Genomic DNA, 25612 nt, shown 5'->3' with positions numbered 1-25612 from the left:
CCATGTTCACATTTGTGATTTTCTGAAAGAAAATGCTTTTCTTGTTGTACTTTCCTAACAGAAGCTTAGAGAACTGATAGGACCTCGTAGTTGTTATGGAGACTTTGGGACCTCATGATGTCATTGTTTGCTGCAGGTCTTTAAGAATGGACTTTGGAGATTTTTCTTTCTTGCCTTAGCAACCCCAATGTGAGACTTAATTTTCTCAACTTTCTGAGACATGCTTCTGCAGTAAAACATGTTGGGGTTTTTTTGTTCGCTTTTAACACATCTATTTCAGAAAATTACCTCTGACTTAAAGGTCATTAATACTCAAAAGTTCTATTTAAATATCTCTGCATTACTAATCGATATTCAGTGAGAGTTTGATCCATGAGATCTACATGCTAAATGTGTGTAGGATCTTATTAGAACCAAGAATTTTCCACTCTTTCCTCTTGAGTGCATTTATGCTTTCTGTACCTGTTTAAGAGAGCAGGCACCAGTCAGACAATGGACTAAAAATGCCCAAGACAGAATGAGTCACTGTGCTTTTAGCCCCAGGATGTGGAGCTAATATAAAACCTACGAGGTCTTGATGCAGGATGAACTCCTTAACTCATCTGACATGACCTTAAATAATGTGAAGACACTAAAGATGCATCTGAAATTCAACATTGCAGGTGAAAACTTACTTTAATTTGACATTTAAAGGGAGATCACCATGACGACGTACTGCAGGTGCTGAGGGGCAATGAAAAAAAGATTTTATATTTGCATATCCAGTCCATTACGCGGCTCAGAGCAAAACTGTTGACTCAGATTTAACAATTTAAAGTAGTTGGAAAGGGGGTGAAAAACACATGGGAGGTTTTCGGTGATAATGACGGAAAAAAAAAAGAATAGAGGGGCCTAAAGAAGAATAAGAAAGAGAGGAAGAAACAGAAAGAGCAAGAAAGAGGTGAAATCTAAGCAGACGCCCAGGAGAAAGTGCAGAGATGTAGGGATGAGGGAGAGGAGGGGGTAAAGTCTATGAGTCATGCCTGAAGATGAGGAGCAAGAATTCAAGCAGAGAAAATTTATGGGGAACACGAGCTGTTGTAGGAGTAAAAAAATGGAGATGGACGGAAAGAGATGCGAAAGAGGAGGAGAGAGGGTTATTTGTATTCCGACTAAGGGAGGAGAGTCAGGTTGAGAAGGAGCTGGAGGAGAGGAGAAAATAAACTGGGGAGGTAAAAGTGAGACAGAAGCTGCAAAATAATAGGAACTGACTGCAAGAAATATCTTATGAAGACAAGCACAGTGATAACTATTTATAGCAGCAATTGTGTGTCTTTGCACGATGCTACAATGTGTGTGAATATATGAATATTTGTACAGATGGTTGTTTGTGTTTGTGTGTGTTGGGAACTATCAGGACAAAAGGTGATACGAGGATCTTCCATACACAACAGCTGCTCAACTATTGTATTAGTTGCCAAGCAAAAAGTAATTTAACTTATGTGGAAAGCGGTGTCCATTTTTTCATTCTGCAAAGCAAACCGCAGATCCTCAGAGAGATAGAACAATAAAGAATTTGTTTCAGCTTTGTCAGTAAGGATATTTCTTTTCTATGCTTCACTAAACCAACCACTATTGTTAAATCCAAACTCCGTCACGTCTCACTTGCTGTGGTTTACATAAAAAATTAAGCTAAAATTGTTAACTCTGATTTAGCTTTAGTGAAACTGATGTAGAGATATTAAAAGTAACCCCACAGGACAGTGAAAAGAGGCCAAACGTACATAAATGCCCTTAAAATAATTTGGAAATAGCCATACAGGGCATCCCTTATTTGTGGGACGCAACATGTTTTCTTTAAGGTCGTTGCTATTTTCCAGCTTGGCATGTTTAGAAAAATTTGGTTTGCAAAGCGATTGTAGTATTCTGCCAGTTATTTTCTCTCTCAGGTGCTATGAAAGCTGCAAGGCTGTACTCAGTTTGGCTTTAATTATTTAACCACCTAATTTTTTAAAAAGGTGTTAGTAGATGTTGCAGTTTGTTTTTCCTGTATGTGTACATCCAAAGATGTATTAACAAAAAGCTTTGCCTTCTGAATGTTTTTTTTTCTTTTTTGTTTTATTCATTTTGGGATTTTAAGGTTGTTTTTTTTTCACCTATTATTGATTATGTAATTGTTTTCCAGCATCATTAGTCACTGATTGGCAATTACAAACCATTCCAGGCTCATATATTTTATCTGAATATGTTGACACATAATAGTTTATGTTAACATCAGGCGCTTTCTGCACCTGAGTGTTGTACTGCAATACCATAGTGTCTGATTACCATAGAGATATCTTATGTGACCTTTAAATCTTGAACATGTAAGCTGCTGATGCCGGGTAATGAACCCAGGTAGTTTCTGCATGCAGATTAGATCATAATCAAGTTCAGTCATGAAGTGCTTGAGGAAGGAAGAAGCATGACAATTATTTGTAATGTAATTAAATGCATGCACATTTGTTGTTACCAAAAAGAAATCTGAAAAACTGCCCGGCAAATCTTAATCTTTCTTTGAATTGTGTTTATTTGCTGCAGGTACCAGAGAGAGCTTCTGTTCTTAGAATCCTGTTGTATTTGGGGTTCCTGCTAGGTCAGTGCTGGTGAGGGAAATCCAGTGAGGATTGTGTTCAGAAGGGGAGTCTGTGGGTGACCAGGCAGGTCATAATGAGGTGAAGGCGGCAGGGTGGGGTCTGCTGGGCAATCCTGTTCCTGCCAAACAGAAAGTCTGCTCTGCCAGACATTTTAAACAATTTGAAATATTAACTTGCCTCTTTGCAGTAGACATAATGCAAATTTTCTTAAATATATCATAAGGACATATAGTGACTATTTTACAATTCTGGACTGAAAAATTATGTTGCATCTTGTTTTTAAAGTATTTTACTTAAATCTAATCATGTGAATTATGACATTGAAATATAAACAGTTTTTACTTTATTTTTAAATTACAATATTTAGGTATGGATCATCATTCCAGGCTGCACAGTGGCGCAGTTGGTAGAGCTGTTGCCTTGCAGCAAGAAGGTTCTGGGTTCGATTCCCGGCCCCGGTCTTTCTGCATGGAGTTTGCATGTTCTCCCTGTGTATGCATGGGTTTTCTCTGGGTACTCCGGTTTCCTCCCACAGTCCAAAAACATGACTGTCAGGTTAATTGGCCTCTCCAAATTGTGTTACATGTGTTATCCAGGGTGTATTCTACCGCGTACCCAGAGATGGCTGACGATGGCTCCCTCCCACCATCACCCTCAAGGACAAGTGAGTGTAGACAATGGATGGATGGATTATCTAGTAACAGCTGTGTATCTTTACCTTTCTTCTTTTTTGAAACCTAATTGCTTCATTTTGATTTCCAGCTGGTCTCTAGCGTTTCGGAGCTTTAGGCAAGTGGAGTAATATTTCTTTTTTAGACTTTTTCCAGTCAAAACAACATCTGCTAGATGCTATAAAAACAAACAAAAGTATTGCAGTTTGTCATTTTCTGTGTTTTGACAATAAGAAATATTTCTCCATTAAAAGTTATATATTGTATCTTCCATAATTAATTTTGCACCCAGAAGGCTGATGCATCTGGTTATCCTTCCAACAAACAGTCCCATTAATGCTATTATCTCAGCGCTGCTACATGACATGAATAATTTCAGATTTCAGACACACGCAGAAACCTAAAGCCAAAGTCCAGGATTCACGGAGCTCCCAGTAAATGTCATAATGATTGATCCCACTACTGAGTCCAGCAGAATCAATACTGTTTGTTTTCCGCTCACAACGTTGTCCTGCTGTTCGTCTCCTCGCAGGCCTCTGCAGATGCATTTAGGCTGCCAGTCAGGCGTCTGAAAGCAAAACAAAACGGCTCCTTGGGGAGGACTTTACCAGAACCGAGCAGAGCTGGAGGCAACGCTGTGAAACAAACGCAGCAAGGAGCATCCAGCTGGTAATCACAGAAAACATTTCATACACATCATGGTGATTTTTAACCCAAAAAACAGGTAACAGGTAAACCTTCTGCAGATACAGACAACTTTATTGTTTAAGAAGCAGGTTGGATTTTACCTGAATGTAGCTATTTTCGCCGTTAATTAATTTTCTCCCAGGAAAGCCCTGTATCAGGTTCATCCAACTTCCATGTATCAGTCAAAGAAAAGTAACCCCACAGTATGATGCTGCCTCTTCTAAAAATGGCGAGTTCTGAGTGAAATCACTAAGGTCACACTGTTTAAGTTTAGTATCTGAGACTACATTCTTCTACAGGTTTACAGTGTCTTCGTAGTTTGTGGCTAAACAGGATTGCTTTTGATTTTATTGAGGGGAATCAGATTGATGAGGGTAGACTACAAATGCAATGCTACTTTTTAAAAATGTATCTGCAAAACAAAGGAAAGTGGTATGTATGACCCTATCCATTGACGTTTGGGATGTGATGCAGCATGGACAATGCCAGTTCTGTCTTGATTTCACATACAGGAATGACCTGTAAGAGGTCTCGCTTATGAAATGGAAATTTCTTAAATGCAAATTAGACAGAACCACATAGGAAGGCTAGCTAGGAGAAGAACACAATTAGACTAAAGTAATTAGACAGCATTACCCAAACTGTTTTCCACAGAAAGATCCTTCATATGTTCTATTTCTGGCTCTGCTCTCTCAAAGGCTAAATAAGCAGATCTCAGACCAGCTGTAGACGTGATGAGTTTCTGGAAATATGTGCCTCTGTCCTCAGTGTCATTCAATTGATTTACCTCCTTGTCTGCGTGGACTCCTGTTCCAAGAAATACAGCCCACCATAAAACTGAAATGAGGTGCGATATTCTTCCTAATAGCCCATGTGGTCATCTATCATCGCATTTAGCTGTTGAGTACGTTTTTGAGGTGGGGGTGGATGGGGGCAGCAGGTGCAGATGAGTTTTCAAGACTACAAGCCATCCTTTTCAGCATTAGTTTTTAGAAAGCAGTTTTTGATTCTAAGTTTGACTTAAGCTAATTAACTCATTAAATTCAGTTCCGTTTTCAATCATCATATCCTTAACAATCATGGGGAGCCAATGAATAGCCACATACATTCACTTTATTTATTTCTCTTTATTAACTTTAATTAAATATTAGCAGACAAATGCAAGCACTGATTGTTATTATTTAAAAGTAACAAAAAATGAATCTGGGGCTTGGCAGCCCAGTTTTCTGAAAAACAACATATATTCTGTTTCTATTATTATATACAGCCAGCTCATAATGTGTTTAGTCATAGTCTGCATTTGCTGCTGCTGGGGCTCACAGACACGGTTAATGAACAAGTTGTTGCATGAGTCATATAAATATATGGTGATCCAAACAATAGTTAATGCAAAGAGAGTTTGTTAAAGGATTTACCCCTTTAACTTTTAGAAATTTCACACTACATCCACAAACTTATATTTTTTTAATAAGCGTGCATGCGATAGAGGAAAATGTAATATAGTTTTCTAAATTTTGTATGATTAACATGGGTGAATGTTTGGCCCTTCTTTATTTGACAAAGGAAAATCTAGTGCAAACATCTACCTTTAGAAATCCTCTCTACACTGTAAAAAAAACTGTTAAAAAAACGGGTAAATGTACAGTAGAAATTTAAAGGAATTTTTCCGATTTTAGTTTTACAGGTATTTGTACTGTATTTTCAATTTTACGCATTGCATCATGGGAACAAGAACCTTCGCGAAGCGCGAAAACTGGTGAGACGACATTTCAAGTTCGCTAGCCGGACCCTGGAACATTTATCTTTTGGACTTCGGTTGGATTAAGAGCTGGCGTTACCTTTCTGGCACCTCCCTGGTAAAGTAAAATAAATGAGAACACATTGTTTTCGGTGAATAATGTTTTGAAATATTTGTGCAAACTATTTTGCAGTCTTTTTTTTTTTTTTTTTTTACAAAAAAGGTATATGTTATTTTTTACAATGCTGTGTTTGCTTGTGTATTATAAAAGTAAAACGCGGTGATTGCTGTATTACTATTCATGTATTTTACCGAACTCAAAGTACCGGCCATTTTTTCCAAGTCAAACTGAACTGGGCGCGTGGAAGCTAACCGTTCATGGCGTCATGCTACTTATGTCTCAATCCTGCTTTTTAAAAATATCAAGCTGCAGTTGTCTTATTTGCTAAACATGATTTGACGTCCCGGTTGTTAACATAAAAGCAGGTGGCCATTTAACTTCGGTAAATATACTTTCCATGTCAAGTTTGGGGTTTTAGAATATGGGAAATGGGAGTGTGGTGGGGTCAAACGACGAACTAGCTTAAACTTGGCGGGGAGCGGGAGCAGCCGTTAGACCAGGGGAGGGAAACCGTTTGACCAGGGGACGACGGTAAGACTGGGGTGGCGAAGGCTCATGTTTCAGTCAGCGTTAAATTTGTTGCATGTTCGATGCTCTAATCAGGCATGTTGAGATTAGGTTAATTTGATAAACTGTTACAATGGGCCAGAAGCTTCTTGCCTCATAGAAATTGTAAGTCAGTGGATTGTACATACAGATAGTTAATTTTCCTATTTCTGAAATAGGAACAAACATCACTGAGAGTAAATAAAAGTGACGTTTGCAAAAAAAAAAAAAGATTCTTCCAATTGGGAGTTTTTACTGAAATGCCTGCTTGCAAAGTCATTATCGGTTATTGTAGCTTAGCTTAAAAACTATATAAATAGTACTGTTCTAACTTTGTTGTCAGGATAAATTATTTCATTTTATTGTAAAAAAAAAAAAAAACTAATTGATTTAATTATTGGAAGACTTGCATGTTTTGGTGTTTATATTTCTTTCTCCTTATAGGGTTATTTTGTTTTATCTCCTCAACAGCTGCATCCAGACTCTTCTGAACTTTTCCTGGAGAGCAACTAGGCATCTTTAAAATAGGTGTGTACATTTGTTTTTGTTTTACTCAACCTGTTAAACCTTTAGTTTAAATTAAGAAGTGTGTGGTGTTTTCTACAATAACATAGGCATAATGTTTTATGTGTCTTTCTAATAATGTCTAATGCAGCACTATGTAGCTTATATATTTTTTTACATATTTGTTGAAGCTGTCACTGTTGTGATATTGCATGAGAGATAATCTGTGAAAAAAATGTAGCTCTTCTGTTAGTCAGTGCTAACTGAATTCAAACAGTCAGAGCCAGGAGGCAGATCTTAGTGTGTCAATCACAAACTCTTGTGGTGCTGCTCATCCTCCTTCTCCCTGATCTCTTGCATTTGGCTACGCTGCAGCTAACGGAACCTCTCATGAATGTTAAGGCTAGTTAGCATGGACACCGATGACAGTGGATAAACGGTTTTCCTGTATTGTAAGTTGATTGACAGCATGAAGAGGTTGATTGACAGTGCTAAGACTATCCTCCTGTCTCTGATTGGTTGGTTTTGGTTGGGAATGATGGATTTCTTCAGATGGAAATAGTAGCTCAGGGGGAGTGGAGGAGTTTTTATTTTCACAAATTATACATCTCATAACATAAAATCATGACATGGTCACTTTATTTTAACAGATATGCAAAAATTAGTGTATGTTTTTATTTTCTCAAGAAAATATTTGGGTATTGTGTATGTTAGGGGTGCACCAATAAATCTTCCCCAAATCCTTAATTTTGAAGATTGGTGATCCGCCAATACATGTGAAAGTGATTTCATCCACTGATCTTATCTACCTCAGCAAAGATCTAAAAATCAACCGCTTTCCTCTCCTGTTAGAGACATTTGACTGATAGACTGGCCCACCAGGTCATGTCTCCATGTTTGCAGTTATCAATAGTCACCTCACTGTTGCCAACCCACTGACATTTTTTGCATTTAGCAATATTCAGACAAGACAATCAGTATCGGCCAAAATCAGAATTGACAAGTCAGATTTTTAAAGATTGGCCAGAAACCTGCAATTGACACAGTCCTAGTGTAGATTTTTTATCTGTCAGAATTCATCAAAATTACTCGATGTTGTTTGTGAAAGAGCTATTAGCAATTGGTGAGACGCTGATGAGCCAGGTCATGTGCTGCTGTAATGTAATTTAGAAGCGTTGTGTAAAAAGTATGTTTATAACATGAAGTGTTTCTGTGTTAAACTTGAGTATCCATCCTCTTTGTTTATAGATTTTCTGGGCTCAAACCCTGAACAAGGTCGACTCACACGATGCAGACGAAAGTGAAGAAGCAGCTTTGCATTCCAACAAGATGGTTCAATTCCTTTAATGAACTGAATGACTGGGAAACCATGGAAAATTTGAGCCTTTTGAAGTTTAAACGTGATTGATCATCTCATCAAACCTGGTGCACCAAGAACTGGTCACAGAACATTTCAAGCTCTTGGTAACTGGACCTAAGAGTTGGATTAACCTTTTTTTGCAGAACATAAACATAAAATGGACTTTTGTTTTAATGTTCACAGCGACTAGAGGTAATGAGAGCACACACTCATGAATCCAGTGTCTTCCACTGTCATTGGCATTAGGCTGGGTTTATGTAGCATTTGATTTTTAACCAAATATTTATACCTGTATTTCATTTATTTTGAAGTATGTTGGTCCTGTTTACAACTATAATTTTCATGTTCCCCAAGCAATTTCTTGTATGTTTCATCTAAAAGTAATTAATATAGATGTGCCGATCAGGTTTTTTTCTACCGATACCAATACCGATCACCAATGAGGGCCGATCACCGATACCGATCACATAATTATTTTTTTTTTTATCATAAACACTACTGGTTTACATTATGTGGGAAAAGGAACCATGAATTCACCTTAATTTAGACAGACTGATAACATATGAAGGCTCCGAAGAGGCTAAATAATGCAAAGAGCCAAAATAAAACCTCAACATTGCCAAAAAAATTCAAGTATAAAACTTAACATTCAAAGGCAAATACAGGTTCCATTACAATAAACAATCCAGAGTTACTGAATGAAAACTTCCTGATAGCATGGCGGATAACTGATTACTGCTAGTTCTGAGTGGCTGTTTCTGACTAAGTGGAGTAATTATGCAGAGCAGGGAGGAGATCGATTATTTTTTTTAGAGCTTATCTGTCTCATGTTAGGACAGCGAAAGTTTTAATACGTATGTAAAATGTATTTTTTTTAGGTTAGATGCTGCAGCTTTAAACAGGTTGAGAGTTCACTACCAGGTGGAGCAGAAGCGGCGCTCCGTCTGAAATATTACTACCTGTAGGGCGTAGCAGCGGTTCAACAGCAAGAGCAGAACCAGCGTCTTACATCGCAGCTCGAAGACTTGAATAATTTTGCGGGTTATTTGTTTAGCTTTCTGACCGTCATGCTAATCCGGGTGAGTGTTTGTAGCTGTGCGCTGCTTTACCTGCTATCTGATCCTCCATATGTCATTTTGACTGCAGTGAGCCTCGATGTAGCCAAACTCCGTCAAGTATGGCATTGTTTTTATGTCGTATTAGCTTCGTTGTGTTGATGCATTTTGACGTGCTTCAATTTTCCGCCGCAACACGGAAACTTCTCCACTCAGTGCGTTATAGTTCCACATGCCTTAGGATTTGTTGCTGCGCGTTTCATGTGGGAACTGAACTTTTTTCACAGTTCCCACATGAAAACGGCTTTTCACCAGTGTGAATCATGTGCTGAGTTAAGTCTAGTTTTTGCCTAAAACTTTTTCCAGGTCACACATGAAAATGGTTTTTCACCAGTGTGAATCATGTGCCGAGTTAAGTCTCGTTTTTGCCTAAAACGTTTTCCACAGTTCACACATGAAAACGGTTTTTCACCAGTGTGAATCATCATACGCCGAGTTAAGTCTAGTTTTTGCCTAAAACGTTTTCCACAGTTCACACATGAAAACGGGTGGATTTATGAATCCATTCATCCATCCACCCCCTTCATTCATCCATCCCTCCACCCACTCATTCATCCATACATCCACCCACCCATTCATCCATACATCCACCCACCCACTCATTAATTCATCCATCCACCCACCCATTCATTTATCCATCCACCCACTCACTGATCCATCCTCCCACCAACCCATCTGTCCACCCACCCATCTGTCCACCCACCCATCCATCCATCCTCCCACCAACCCATCTGTCATCCATCCATCATCCATCCTCCCACCAATCCATCCATCCTCCCACCAATCCATCCATCCATTTTCTGTACACCATTGTCCCTTAGTGGGGTTGGGAGGGTTGCTGGTGCCTATCTCCAGCTAACTTACCGGGCAAGAGGCGGGGTCACCCTGGACAGGTCGCCAATCTGTCGCAGGGCAACACAGGCAAACAACCATGCACACTCACACCTAGGGAGAATTTGGAGAGGCCAATTAACCTGACAGTCATGTTTGTGGACTGTGGGAGGAAGCTGGAGAATCCGGAGAAAACCCACCATACGCAAGGAGAACTTGCAAACTCTATGCAGAAAGACCCCTGGCCGGGAATCGAACCCAGAACCTTCTTGCTAGTCAACAGTGCTCAGTTTTGTCAATGTGAAATTCATTCTTATGTTGATGTTTGGATATTTTCTTTGGGAAAAAACTGGTTGCCATCAAGTTTCAAATTCAAATGTATGGGGTTCTGATGTCCACTGCAGTGGACACATCATATTTCAAAAATAAAAACTTTTTTCCCCAAAAAAATGTTTTCAGTATTCCAATTACCTTACAAAGATTGTGGAATTAAAAAAAAATGGTGATTGGACAATATTTTTTTTCCTGGTAGTCAGGAGGATATAATAGCAAAGGTTAGTTATAAAGACTAGATGACGTCAATTTATGGTCTTAAATTGCAAAATAAAATCTGCAAATTGTTTGTCGAATGGTTTCATTTTTATATCACTTTGCCTGAGCTACTTTCAAACTGTTTTGTGTTCTACAACTACATTTCCTGTAGACTTAGAATTGAGTTTTGTTTCAAAATTATGCTAAGAAAATACTAAATACATTAACTTTAATATATTTTGCACTATAATTAATATATGGTATACAATACAGACTTCAATGGTTTGGAAGACAAAAGTATTTGGAAATGTCCAAGGTTTTTTTATTTTTATTTTGAATATATCATAGACAGTAAAAAGACAGAATTTCAGTTTTGGGTTAACAAAATATTGGTAAATTTGACATAAAAACTTAAATTATGGAAAATATTTTGATGGAAATTCTGAAAAATAAAAAGTACAGTAAATGTCCTGGTAACTGCCAGGATATTTTCAGTGTTTTTTTTTTTAAACCAAATTTCTGTCAGAAGTTTCCTGTAATTTAACAGTATTTCAATTTTTTTCCATAAAAAATCGGAAATGTACTGGTAACTTTCTGCCAATACATTTTCTCGTTTTTTACGGAATTTCAGAAGTTTTCCGTAATTTAAAATTTTTTTCTCCCGTAATTTAACGTATGCAAACTGTTAAATTATGGCCCACCACCACCACCACCACGTCAGGCGACATTTCCCATATTCTCAAACTCAAAGTTTGACATGTATGGGGCAACGTGAGAGTTCATCTATTAAACTGACTGACTACATAAACTAAGCTGGATTATAGACATTTTTAATAAGCGTATTTGTGAGCCTGCCTCTTTTTATTAAATTGAAGTTAATTTTAGATTTTTGTATAACTTTTTTCAGGTTAACTTAGAAAGCGAGTTGTTATTATTACATGTTACTTTTTTGTAGTTTAGAAAACTGAAGCTCAGAAATGAAAAATTGGACTGATATTGATATCCGATAATAACACTGCTGTTATGCCAGATTTACCAATACTTTATTTTGTCAATTTTTTTAAAAATTACTCGATTAATCATAAGAATAATCGATAGATTACACGATAACCAAAATATTTGTTTACAATAGCCCTAATTATATAAATAAAATAGCATTTATAGGTGGATCGGTGGATTAACGTCTCTCCTTCGCCCCCTCCTACAGCCAGACCTCCTCCCCCTTCGTGCAATACGCCGTCCGTCCACCCCCCCAGCACTTAACGGTACGCTAGACCGGCCCCACCCTCTTTGACCCCTCACATCTACCTCTACATTGACGGGGGGCTAGTGTACCTCTCATGGTACAGTAGCCCCCCCTCAGTGTCTCTTCTTCGCACCCGTCCTTCTTCTCTTCCCCCACCCCCCAACTCTCCTTCTTCTTCGAACCTCTTCTAGTCCCCCAGTCCGCCACCATTCCGTCTACCCGCCATTCTGACTCTTCGGTATGTTATACCCACCTTGCTCTGACTGTAACAGCGGATGACTAAAGGTTTCCGGTATTCTCAGATTGAAAACTTGTAAGCACTCTTAAGGCCATAATCATCCGCTCCGGTAGGTTGCAAAGTTCTGCTGAGGAAACGCATCCAGTTTTGACACTTCTGACCAGGTGTCACTCTGTTGGTGAGAAAAAATCCTGAAAATACCATTAGGCATGAGGACTCAGAGGTCTGTTGTGAGTCTGAGACAGGTCCTGACTTAGACATCTGTCCAGACTCGGGAGATCTGTCCAGACTCGGAGGCAGGTCCCGGTCTCAGAGGTCTGTCCTGACTCTGAGGCAGGTCCCGTCGCAGAGGTCTGTCCTGAGAGACGGGTCCTGACTCTGAGACTGGTCATAACTCTCAGACATGTCCTGACTCTGAGTCAGGTCCTGATTCTGAGAAAGGTCTTGACTCTGAGACAGGTCCCGACTCAGACATCTGTCCAGACACGAGGCAGTTCCTGACTCTGAGGCAGGTCCTGACTCTGACGCAGGTCCCGTCTCAGAGGTCTGTCCTGATTCTGAGGCTCTAACTGCATCTTCATTTCCCCAGAGAAGTTGCAAGATATCTCGGCAGACTTTTTTTCCCATTTTCTCATAAAAGACAAAATCTATGTCCTTGACTTCTTTCCAGATTTTTGGAGCAAGCTTTCTCTGGACAGATTTGGTGTGCTTCCTATTGTAAGCCCCACAGGTAGATCTGTAACTAGAATTGTAAATCAATCTCCAAAAAACTTTTTGCACCATAACTCTCCTTTCGTCTTCTGTTCCACGTCTGAAACCGAGAGAGTGCACTCGTCCTGAGAGCTACTTTTTTCCAAAATGCTAACAGAAAGTAGTTTGTCAAAACTGTTCCTCATTCCTGATGAAATCAAATATCCAATACCAAAACCCAGGGGAAATAACATGCTAAGTTCTCTGCCATTCTAAAAATCAGGGGGAGTGCGCCAGATGTAAGATGCTGTCACTCAATATGACGGACAACAAGAATTTCTAGCCTGATGTTTGTGCTGATCTTCAAATCGAACATGGTAGATATTCTTTTTTCTTGCCCTTTTATGCATGACATAGGGTAAGGTTTCAGTGTCCGGTCTCTTCTTTTTAGAGCAAACGTCCTCAGCCAAGGAAGTCTGCTCTACACAGCAAGCTGCCCCAACTGGGGCAGGTCCCGACTCGGAGGCAGGTCCCGACTAGGAGACAGGTCCCGACTCGGAGGCAGGTCCCCTCTCAGAGGTCTGTCCTGACTCTGAGGCTCTAAATGGGGCAAGCTGGGGCAGCTTGCTGTGAAGTTTGCTTCACAGTGGGGGAAGGTTTGAAGAGGTATGCGTCGAATTCATCATACTCATTCTCATCCTTGTAACTACTGATGTCAAAAGTGATCCCAGGAAGTATCTTGTTGAAAAGTTTTCTCACTCCTGTCGTGATCAAATAACCTCCAAAAGTCATGGGAAAAAACATGGTGGTGAATCCGATCTGTTGCATTGTGAAAATACTTGTCCAACACCGTGCTAACTATCAAAGAGATGCTTGGATATAACCTCCTGTTTTGAGATCCAAGCATTCATAACCTCAGATGTTATTTGATCTACGTCATAGACGAGGTCATAGCTACAATGAGCTCACTGTAGTTCTGGGGGAACTACTTCTGATCATTGCTATGGAAACAGTCAAATGAGTTCTGCATGACTCAAACTATTAACCCTTTGCAACTCCATCACTTAATCATTCGAGGCGCCATGACGGACTTCAGAAGGGTATATTTCAGGAGGCTAGGGATTAAAACCACGGATTTTAATGGCTAAATATTAAGTTTAGATTGACAATGTTATATTAAAATCATTAATTTAAGTAGGATTTTTCACCATTCTATCAGGTTTAAAATTTTGAATCATACTTGATTAAAAATATCTTAAAAGTAAAATGTAACTTACAAACATTTGCTGCTGCTGCTGTTGTAAATTGTGACAAGAAATTTTGCCTGCTTGGAGAAGAGCTACGAGAAATAATTTTAGTTTAATAATTTTACACGTTAGCATAAAAGTAGAATAAAGGATGATCCCAAAGAAATGATGCTGCCGCTCCATATTTCATGGGTTGTAAACGACCCACTCGAACACATTTGTTCTGTACGGTGAGGAAACGTAAACAATAGACAGAACCTAATGTCTTCCAGCTTTTTCTGTTTAACTGAGAGCTCGACACCAACAGTAGTACAGTGTCAGCAGCCCATATTTCTGTTTAAAATTTAACATATAAAAGCTGTTAAATTATGGGAAAAAAATCTGTTAAATTACAGAAAAAATTCTGCTGGAAATTCTGTAAAAAAACAGAATGTACTGGCAGAAAATTACCAGGACATTTTCCTATTTTTTTACGGAATTTTTTTTTTTACTGTGTATTAGTAAAAGTCATGAAGGCCAAGGGAGGAACCCAAGAGCATATAGGTGGGAGAATTTAGCATGATGGGCACTTATCATTTATTAGATCTGGTTTTCATAGAAGGAAAGAATGAAGCTGTTGTTTTAAGTGAAATATAATACATTCCATTTGTAGTCCACTACTAGATATACATGGGATACAGAAAATGCGAAAGAAGGTGCTCATTTATTTATTATTTGCTGTCATGAAAAAATAATAAGTTATTATTCTTATTGATTTTGGCACTAAAACAACACTGCATCTGACCATTATCCCCACAGTGAAACACTTTGGTGGCAGCATCACACTTTGGAGATGGAGCCAAATTTAGGAGAATCGTATAAGAAAACCTACCAGAGGCTGCAGAAAGATGTGACTGTGCAAATCTGGTACAGATCTGTCCCTGAAATTTGTAGTTGCAATAAAGCAAAAAGTTGTTCTACCCCATATTTTGGATTTTTCACCTTAACACTGTCTAAAAATCATGCACAATTTTCTTTTCACATCACCATTAGGAGTTACTTTGTGTTGGTGAGAGGATGGAGCATTGCAAGAAACTTTGACTAATCTGTACTGATAATTTTTCTCTGCTTTTTTTCACCTTATTTATCTGGGAAGTCTTTTCTTTAAATGTCATTCTCTAACTTTACAAATGTCACACTTACTGCTGCGTATACAAGGTAGGCTAACAAACTAGCTGACTGAATGAATTATGAATGTAAAATCCCTCATGGTCCTGCCCCAGCCTTCAACAGCAACATCTCATTTACCTCCTCTCACCTGGTTTCCTGCCAGTTATCCCCACATCCTCTCTGCAGAGCTGATTAGAGCCTCCTTCCTGTAACAGAGGACGAGACAAGGTCGACACGTTCTCCGCCTGCCAGGAGAGCTCTTAGATTTAGTCGCTCCAGCCAAGACAGAGGCAGACACGGAGGCAGAGGCTGCAGCTCGATGAAGAATGATGGCCTAATCCTGCAGGGGGAAAGGTGGGTTAAAACTGAGGTTTGCAGGAGGGGGGCGGCTGTCAACCAAGACTTTATTTAATGAGATAATTACAAAACTGATCTAGCCTCTTGTTTAGCCCAGCTGGGCAGACTGTTAATTTATCTTTAGTTACATTTGTGCTCACATAAAGCATGTTTGGCCCACAGAGCTTTTGGGAAATTACACTGAGACTTCATTACTGCTAAAGTGACACCTAAAGATGAATGTGCCACACCAAACTGTTTATTAGCAATGTTCAGACAAACCTTTGTGAGCGCTCATGGATTTGGGTATTTTGGGAGTTTATCTAATTTTTCTACTTGGTTGGATTAGTATTGTAATATGTAGAAACCATTTTATTCTGCTCATGTAATTCTGGTCCAAGTTTAAAGTAAAAACATGAGTCCTGAGGACTAAATCTGAAACTGCTTATGCAAGAGACAACATTCAGTTCAGCAAAGTTTATTTAAATAGTGCCACTTCATAACAAATGACTTTTCCAATTCACATAATTATATTATCAAGTCAATTAAATGAAATGGATCATTTTGTGCTAATTCCTTGGGAGAGAAAAAGGTATTTACTAAACAATCTGAAAATTTAACCCACAGAAGGGGATAGAAATACATTTACCTTTTGGGTTTTTGGTGCCCTCTAAAGGTCAGCAGAGGACACAAAAACTGACATATTTCTTAAATACAGGCTTTAATTAAATGTAAAATAAAAAATAGGAATAATCAGCATCACCGTTAAAAATACTGCAATAGGAAATATTAGCTTATAAAATCTGAGAGTACAAATTGCATCAAAGTATCTTTACTTTCCTCAAAAGGTTTATAAACAAATTTCAAATCAGGTTGTTCTCTCTAACCTCTTTTAACTTTTTTGATCCTTTTTTATTTCAGTGATTCCTAATTAACAAGACACTGAACGAACAAGCAAAACAAGTTAATATCTGATTTCTTTACATATGAAAAAAAGAAAGCGAAGACAAGTGCCTTCAAAAAGTTCTCAAAAACTTCCAAATAAGAATTATTGGAGTTTTTACAAAATTTTCTTATGACGTGCTCAGCAGGTTATTTACTTACTCACTAGAGGGCACCATATGGTAATCAAAAAGGCTTCTCGTGTTTTAACTTCAATCTGTTGCATGAATGTTTTATTATTTTGTTCAAAATGGTCAGAGGAACTGAACTAAGCCCAGAACATGATATATTTTCCATTTTTGCTATAAGTACAAAGAGGCGACACTGTGAAATGATGCAGTCTGACTTGTGTTCATAAAGACAGCAGAAGTAATTTTAAATCCATCTGTTTGGTTATGTTACCAACTGTGTTAAAGTGTCGTTTTGAAGCGGATGTTCTCCATTTCCATCACATAAGGTATGTATTTAATTTAGGACAAAGGGGAAATAAGTATTGTATTTGTATTCTTTGTATCCTTAGAGTTATTTAGTTCTTTTAAGTGTCAATTAAGTAGAAAGCATTATTAGCATTATTATTTTTAGTCATTTAATGCTATAATATTATACCAGAAAACCTACCATTTTGAAATAAATATTTTATAACTATGTAAAACACAATTAAGCCTCTAACTGTTGTTGTGTTAAACATGCAGAAAAAGGGCCCAACACTGCTGAGTTCTGGTCCTGGTGCCTCAGCAGGTTCCAGCCGCCTTTCCGTCATCCGAGTTTAAATCTGTTACTTGACCTTTGCAGCATGTCTGTCTCTTACTGTCTTCCACCCCCACTGTCAAATTCATTCTTTCATAAACAAAAATACAGCAAATGTCATAAGTGTCATCAGCTTACAGTAATTTAGAAAAGGTCACTTGCAAAGACAGTTGGAGCCTGATGCGGCAACTCGGATTTAATCACCTCATCATAAAAACGAAATGGGAAGCTATATTCTTTTCGTGTTTATAATCACAAATTATGTTCATGATGCTGTTCATTTTGTTTCTAGATTAAGATTTGTTCTTTGAGGTGAAAGTGAAAATTATATTCTGACTGCAAAAAATAAAACAATCTGTTGCAAATATAATTTTCTTCTGTAAACAAACAGGGAAAGAGCAATAAAGGATTTGTATTACGTTAGTGAATGCTGTACGTAAAAGTTTTACCAAATAAGTATCCATATTTATATTCCAGTTTAAACACCTCTAGAGCTGGATTGTATGTAGAAAGTGAAGTTAGACATCATTCACTTAAATGAGAGTTGTCCTTTTTGTCCACACAGCACAGCAGCCTGTCCCGCTCCGCAGCTGCGTGCACACAGACTTGGCAGATGTTTAAGCCAGATGTCCTTTCTGATGCATCCCTCATGATTATCTTTCAATTTCCTGGGGAAACTCACAATTATCTGTTGGAAGGAACAGGGTTCAAACCAGGAAGCTCTGGAACTGGAGCCACCTGCTCAATATCACCACAGCCACTGCTGCTCCCACTCAAATGAGACTAGAAAAATGAATAATTTTAAATCTGCTATAAAATTGTTGGAGAATACAAAAAAAATGTTTTTAAAGATTTTAAGGTATAGCAAAGAATGTGCCTTTGCTCTTTCAAAGTCTTTAAACATTTGTATATCATACAAGAATAGAATTATCCTTTATTGGCCCTCGGAAGGGAAATGTGGGTGTATCAGCAGCAAAGTGACTGGCAAAAGGAAGCAGATATAAAATAAAGCAATAAAAATAAAAGAAAAATGTGGACTGCTTTATGTCAAATATACAGTTGTGAAAATAGATTATAAGAAATGTGCAAATAAATATGTAAGTGAATAAAAATATCTACAAACTTTACAAACTGTTATTTTTATTTATTTGTACGAGGTCGCTTACAAGAATATGAAATCATTTGCAAATGTCAGGAATGAAAACAGTTCCTTGCTGTTATTTGCACAGGATTTCATTAGACAATCTTACAAACGAGGTACAGTATAGCCTGTGATACTTACTGCACCACAGCATGTGATAGAATATATTACAAAATATCACTAAGATCAATAGATTCGTCTTTAGCCCAGTGGAAAGCAAAGATGAAAACAGGGGGGAGGTAAAGATGAAGAGCAGCCTCATGTCTGAGTTCTCCTGATCAAGCTGTGAGACCATGGCTGAATTTTATAACCATGTTTATACAGTCTTAGCAGGAGAAAGACAAATATCAGGCTGGATGGAGCGAGACTTGAATTATTAACCAGCTGTCTCACCTCTGGGGTTGTCATGGCAACCAGGTTCCCCTTTTGTTGGAAAAAGCATGGCTGAGGTAGATCATGGGAGACATCAAGATTAGACACAGACCTCTGACCAAAGACAATAACCTTATCAATCTGGAGTTTAGGTGACCTCCAATGTGCACACTTACACCATAACGTGGAGTAACATGGCACACATGTACGCTTTTGTTGAGGCTTTCTAAGTTATCAAAACAAAATGTGATGGCATCTCCCCATCTTTAGTTCCGGTCATGGATACACTGAATGAACAAACACTAAATGAACAGATCTTATAGATAGTTCAAATCTCACCTGCCCAGTAACTCTGAAAAGTATTCGGGTCCAGAAGGACCACTCAGTGCCTTTCAGACTATTACACAGAAAATGTACAGTTTTAAACAGCCAGTACATCTCAGTGGAAGAATATAGTTAACTGATCAGATGTTTGTAAGTACTGTGGCAAAAGCATCTTGGATAAGCTTGCAGCTGCCCAAATTATTTTTTTTACATACTCACCTGTATAGACATCATTACAATTAACTAACCTAACTAGCTAGCTAATTAACTCGCTAGTTAGCAAAATAGTTATTTAACTAACTACACAAATAAATAAATACATTTTTTTCCAACTGTGAGCTCCTGTAGCTGAAGCTGAGCTATCTACTACAGTTTTAACTAAAGTCCAATAAAGGTAAGTTAGTCCATAGCAGAAAAATGAAGGTAATGAAAAGCAGGTAACCTGGTAAATATCCCATAAAAGTTTCTGAATTTTTATTTGAGTGCTTTCCCCCCCCAAAAAAAACTTTAGCAGTAATTTGATTATTAAAAAATTTGAAAGAACTTCAGCATTTTGAAGTTGTCACCTGGTTCATGTTCTGCTTTAAAAAGTGGCTTTAGTCCAAATTGACACCAGTGCCTTTTATATCACCGCATAGTACAGAACACGTTCTTAAATTTTAGGTTCGGAAATATGCTGTGGGCAAACTTTAGTTCAGTAGTTTATGTAAATAGCTACGTCATCGTTCGGGGGCGTGGTCATTGCAGCTGGTATAAATTCCGGTGACTCCCGTCGTGGGGTCATTTTCTAACGGTTCAGGTATCTGTGCTCTCGTTTTTCATATCAATCATTTTTCCGCTGTTTGCATAGAAGCTCCTTTGACGTTGTTCCTTGGAGGAACAGGTGAGTCAAGTTGTTCCCTGTGAGATTCTCTAGAAGCAACTGTAAAGCACGCGGGATGTTGTTTGAGTTAACGCGAACTTTACTGATCACGTGCTGAGTTATTAATTACATGTTGAACTTTTCACCCGTTTAGAAGCAGCCATTCCACACCAGAAAAAATGGTGAAGATTGGAATCAACGGGTGAGCTCATTTGGCTTTGCTCTCTTTATAGGAAATATTAAATTTTTGCATCTCACAGATTTTCGCTGTCATGGTCATGAATCCGGCCACAGGAAGGTTTTGAAGAAGCTATTAAAGTTAAACGGACTTTTGTGCAGAAACCTGCTAGTCTGGACGATTGGTAGAAAAAGTACGATGATGGTACAAGCATGAAACTTCTCATAAATGTTCTCCATCAGATTTCCACCAATCCCAGAGGTGGAGCCGTTTGAAAATGTAACGGCCTTAGCAACAGTTCCTAAGTAACCTGTTTAGCATAGTAACTGACCGTTGAAGCTATATTCAGTAACTATCTTTAGAAAAATGAAAATTGTTTCAAGAAATGCAGAGGGACACGCTGCGTCAGTACCCACTGTGCTAACCGAATATCTTTATCTTTATTTTTTTTAAGTCTTCAGAAAAAAGTGTTGAGTTTTGCAATCATAAATTATATAGATAACAAAAATTTGTCAATTATTTTCAGGTCCTGCATACACATGGTGATGGTTGTACTTTGAATGTTGGTTATCTTGTAGTATAGATGTTGGTGGTGTTGAGTTGAACTGATGGAAATGGAAAATCCAGAAAGCAAACTAGGGCACGAAATTGACTGGACCAAATGCATTCTGTGTAAATTATTAATCAAACACCAGTTGGATATAAAACCTCGGCTGAAGTCTTGAAGCGGTTTCATGACCTTGATGAAAATAAACGTCTCATGCTTAGACTATGGAGATGGCACTGAAGTCATCTTTCTCAAACAATGAAAAATGGCATAAGTCCAGCAATCAGAAGTTTTAATACAACAAAACTCAACCGTGCCAAAGAAAAAAAAAGAGGAAAATGATGGAGTTCTCAGTAAATTTTCACACACAGTTGTGTAGATTATATTCTAAATCAATTCAAAAATACTTTATTGATCCCACAGGGATAACTAGTGTTATTGTAATATGAGTTACAATAATGAGTTATTGTTGTAACTCGTATCAGTTCAAATTCATCAACGTTTTATATATATATAATGTATATATACACACACACACAGAAGATGGCAGTTTATCTGGACTTGTGTATACAATTATTCCAAGTTTGAAGCTTTTTTTTTTTTTTTGCTTTCTGGTTCTTTATTGCTAACTAGCTTATATTAATCTGTGCTTTCAGTACTTTAAACCAGTGTCCAGGGTAATAGAAATCTCTTCTACTACAAAATAAGTGTAAACGTTTAATCACTAATTGTTTCCTAGCATTCTATGTAATAATTATAATTTTCTTTGGTTCCACCCCTAAAATATTAAGTACCCTCACCTCTGGATAAGATTTATGCAAAGTTTCATTCTTGCATCACCTTTCAAACTATTTAGACATATTTTACACCAATTGCCAGATTGTATATTAAAATGAAGAATTGTTCACCTTAAAATAGATTGAGCTCGACTGATTTTGGAAAGCTTTCGACTTTCCCTCACCAGCCTGTAGGTTTTCCCTTCAGTAGATTCAAGGTACACATTTTCTACAGGATGTTTTTTTTATTTATTTTTATGGTGACATCTGTAAATATGAATTGGCATTGCAGCAGCGATTGCCCAAACGTAATATTTTGAGTTGGACCCTTTATCTTCTGGTTGTAGTAGGTTAGTCTATTCTCTTGCTATTTATAGTTCACTGGTGTTGTGACTCCACGCTCGGTGTCCCTCCAGTCGCATCCTCCAGGCCCCTCCACTGACTCTGTCACTGTTTCCCCTCAGCTGTCACATTCCTTTGATTTTCCCCACTTGTCTAAATTTAACTCCAACATCTCTAAGGTCCAGAGATCATCCTTGCTGCAGAATATGGATGCTGCCAAGACTTGGAGATTGTTGAAACGGGTTCAGTCTTCTGTGAAGCAGCAGCAGCAGCTGCTGCTCAGAGATTTAGCTTGTTGATGCTGGATGGGTGCCAAAGCCCAGCTTCAGACACAAAGGATGGGCAATGGTCCAGTTTGGCCTTCTGACTCCCTACTTGCTTCCCAGACTGCTAAAGAACAGCTTCTGATTCAGATCTTATTGATAATATTCAGCAGAAAGCAGTGTAAAATTCTTGCTCCCTTTGATTTGTTTTTAAATCTCCAAAATCAAATTAAAAGCCTGCTTTTCTTAAGGATGTTCCAATCGGTAGCTGGAGAAATCTGAAATCCTGGTTATCAGTGTTGCAAATACAAATTTTAAAACTGATTGAGAGATCAGCAGGTGACTAGAATTGGATTTGTCTGCTCGACCAATTTTTTTCTGTCTAAATTTTATGATTTTCAGAAACATCCATATTTGAAATTTTACTGAACCATTTTCTTCTTCTGACATGATATCCAGTTGCATCTCTTGTTTCCTGACAGTTTGAAGTAGGTGATGCAATCCCATCTCTTGCTCACTCCGGTTCAAGGCTCAGTCTTATGATTCCCATATTAGGAGTAAATTCCCTTTTGATTTCTTGTGTGAACATCTTTATCTTCAAAGTGGGCTGACCATGTATGGTCTGTCTGCTGTTTTATAGTTTTCAGTCATTGCCACCTGCTGGTCAAGAGGAACACCTGAACACTGTAGCTAACTTGTTAAAGTTGCTCTATAGTCTGCGTTTGGAATTTGAACCTAAACTTTATCCTTTCTGTTGGAAGTATAATTGGTCCGTGTGGAGGCTCTGACTGATTCTTTGCAGCCCAATCAAATTTTGAGACCCAATTCTAAATTTCTATTTTCTCAAAACCACTTAGTGTTGCAGTTATTCCTTTGGCATTTACAGAGGCAATTTTCTTTTTTACAGTCCACATCCTGTCTATTATATTTCTTGCCTTTTTAATGCCTTTCAGGTTTGGACGAATCGGTCGTCTGGTGACCCGGGCTGCAGCCACTGGTGGGAAGGTTGAGGTTGTAGCCATCAATGACCCTTTTATTGACCTTGACTACATGGTGCGCAACTTTTAAAAATAAATGAATGTCACACAGTTTTCTGCTACAAGCATGCTATCTAAGAATGTCCAAATAATCTCTGTGCAGTCTTAAACTTGTAAGTTGTCTTGCAGGTCTACATGTTCAAGTACGACTCCACTCATGGTGTCTGGAAGCATGGAGAGGTGAAGACGGATGGCGGCAAGCTGATTATTGGCAAGATGCAGATCTCGGTCTTCCATGAGTATGTAGTATTTAACAGACTTCGTATGCTTCCTGATGGGTAGACATGATGCATGACCTTGGTGTAAAAATGTACAGGAAGGACCCTGCCAACATCAAATGGGGTAGCGCTGCCGTAGACTATGTTGTGGAGTCAACCGGTGTTTTCACCACCATTGATAAAGCTTCTGTAAGTTCCTCAAATGCACTTTGCTGATATAAAGGTATAAATGTTGATGAGGCAACATGATTTGAAAACATCTGGATTGTATAATTAAAAAAAAATTGTGGGGTGGTGTTAAATTTTTCTGAAGGGGATGCAAGATTATGTAGTTGTCTTAATTTAAGTTGCATCAAGCCACCTGGGTTTTTTTATTTTCCAGATTCACTTGAAAGGCGGCGCAAAGAGGGTGGTGATCTCTGCTCCAAGCGCTGATGCTCCCATGTTCGTCATGGGCGTCAACCAGGACAAGTACGACAAGTCCATGAAGGTCGTCAGGTGAGTCTCAACAGGATCCGTTTTTTTTCATTTGATGCGTCACAAATCTATTTTGATGAGAAGAATCAAAACTATGCAGCTTCAGAACAACCAATAATGTTTTCTTTTTGTTTTTTACTTTTAAGCAACGCTTCCTGCACAACCAACTGCCTGGCTCCCCTTGCCAAGGTCATCAATGACAACTATGGAATCATTGAGGGTCTCATGGTAAAAGGAAATATTTAGCAATATCTAAACCTTTTGTTGTACTCCCTCCTACGTGGGCAGTCTGTTGAAGATCATTTAAAAAGGCTCCCTTTTGGCAGCTTTTTTGCAGTATTTAAAATGGCTAGTTGTTTGAAATAAAGTCAGTATCGACAGGTTTACGCCCTAATCTGTATCTCTACACTAAAACCTGAGCCTGGTTTAAATGCATTAGCAAAATGTGTCACTAGCTCCATCTATCGTCTCATCCAGAGCACGGTCCATGCTACTACTGCCACACAGAAGACTGTTGATGGGCCTTCAGGTAAAATGTGGAGAGATGGGCGAGGTGCCGCACAGAACATCATCCCCGCCTCGACTGGAGCTGCCAAAGCAGTCGGCAAAGTGATCCCTGAGCTGAACGGGTACGGAATTCCTTTCAGCCAATTTCTTTTTAGTAAATGTAAAATGGATTTATAATAAAGCTGCCTAGAGGGGCACTCATGTCGTAAATCTATAACAGAAAGCTGACTGGTATGGCTTTCCGTGTCCCCACCCCCAACGTATCCGTTGTTGACCTGACGGTCCGTCTGGAAAAGCCAGTAAGTATTAGAAAGATAATCTGAACAGTTTGTCTCCAAAAGATGGTCTTACTTTAGAACAGAATTGAATTCTATGTTTTTCTTTTCTTTTCTTTTTTTACACTTGAATTTTGCACCATCTTTGGAGATTTGGGTTGAAAGTTTGCAGTCCAACCCATTTATTTGTCCCATCATTCAGGCAAAGTATGATGACATCAAAAAGGTTGTCAAGGCTGCAGCAGATGGACCATTAAAGGGAATTCTGGGATACACAGAAGACCAGGTACAATAAATAAATACTGTTGCATCTGTGGGGACATTTATCGGCTCAGGAGCCAGCAGATGGCAGCACATTACTAAACGTTAGTCAGTTATTCATCTCTAGCTCCTAACCTGCAAGGGTCATGCCTCCTAACTGTACATGACTCTCGGCTCAGGTTGTGTCTACAGACTTCAACGGTGACTCTCGCTCCTCAATCTTTGACGCTGGCGCTGGCATCGCATTGAACGATCACTTTGTGAAACTGGTTTCATGGTGAGTTTTTGTGGTATCTCATCATGCCATTCTCAGAATGACTAAAAACATCTGTAATTATTACCATAAAAGTGTAGGTTTTTACAAAGCAATCGATAAGCATCCGTTTTGGGAAACTGAACTCTGGGTGTACTTGGTGGCTAAATCGTTTGTGGTTTCCAATCCTGCTTATTTGCAGGTATGACAATGAGTTTGGCTACAGCAACCGTGTGTGTGACCTGATCCAGCACATGTTCTCCAAGGAGTAAAGCTGATGGCTGTTCCCTATGGAAACTGTTTGGGACCTTTGCCCTTGGTTCAACCTACCTTTCTGATGAACACTCTAATGTAATCACTTGTTTGGAATTTTTTTCACCTGACTTAATAAAGTTCTTTCAATGAGATGTCTGCACAACTCTCTGCTTTGTAAAAGGTGGTGTTCACTCCACCTTTTACATGTTT

The 25612-nt window shown here is 38.5% G+C and overlaps 1 protein-coding gene and 2 long non-coding RNA genes across 4 annotated transcripts; 2 read left to right on the top strand and 1 right to left on the bottom strand.

Annotated features, from left to right (window-relative positions):
• On the bottom strand, positions 1-23034 carry LOC103472842 (uncharacterized). 2 transcript variants are annotated; one of them, XR_534936.3, is made up of 3 exons: positions 20272-23034; positions 15428-15629; positions 1-2733 (listed from the first exon to the last, which is right to left on the bottom strand). It is a non-coding gene; the product is annotated as an uncharacterized LOC103472842 (long non-coding RNA). The 2 variants fall into 2 exon arrangements; XR_534935.3 differs by having other exon boundaries at positions 15438-15629.
• LOC103472841 (uncharacterized) lies at positions 6761-8636 on the top strand. The gene is made up of 2 exons (XR_534933.3): positions 6761-6906; positions 8131-8636. It is a non-coding gene; the product is annotated as an uncharacterized LOC103472841 (long non-coding RNA).
• Positions 19881-25554, top strand: LOC103472843 (glyceraldehyde-3-phosphate dehydrogenase-like). Its single transcript, XM_008422681.2, has 12 exons — positions 19881-20034; positions 20168-20215; positions 23073-23172; positions 23286-23395; positions 23473-23563; positions 23757-23872; positions 23998-24079; positions 24329-24480; positions 24579-24657; positions 24836-24919; positions 25074-25171; positions 25350-25554. Exons 2-12 carry the CDS (start codon positions 20193-20195, stop codon positions 25417-25419), a joined length of 1005 nt encoding a protein of 334 aa, XP_008420903.1. The 5' UTR covers positions 19881-20034; positions 20168-20192; the 3' UTR covers positions 25420-25554.
• The last annotated feature ends 58 nt before the right edge of the window (positions 25555-25612 follow it).

This window comes from Poecilia reticulata, chromosome 11 (assembly GCF_904066995.2).
Source record: "Poecilia reticulata chromosome 11, P_reticulata-male-v2, whole genome shotgun sequence".
In the NCBI taxonomy this organism is placed as follows: domain Eukaryota; kingdom Metazoa; phylum Chordata; class Actinopteri; order Cyprinodontiformes; family Poeciliidae; genus Poecilia; species Poecilia reticulata.
This window is presented reverse-complemented; position numbering and strand designations above follow the sequence as displayed.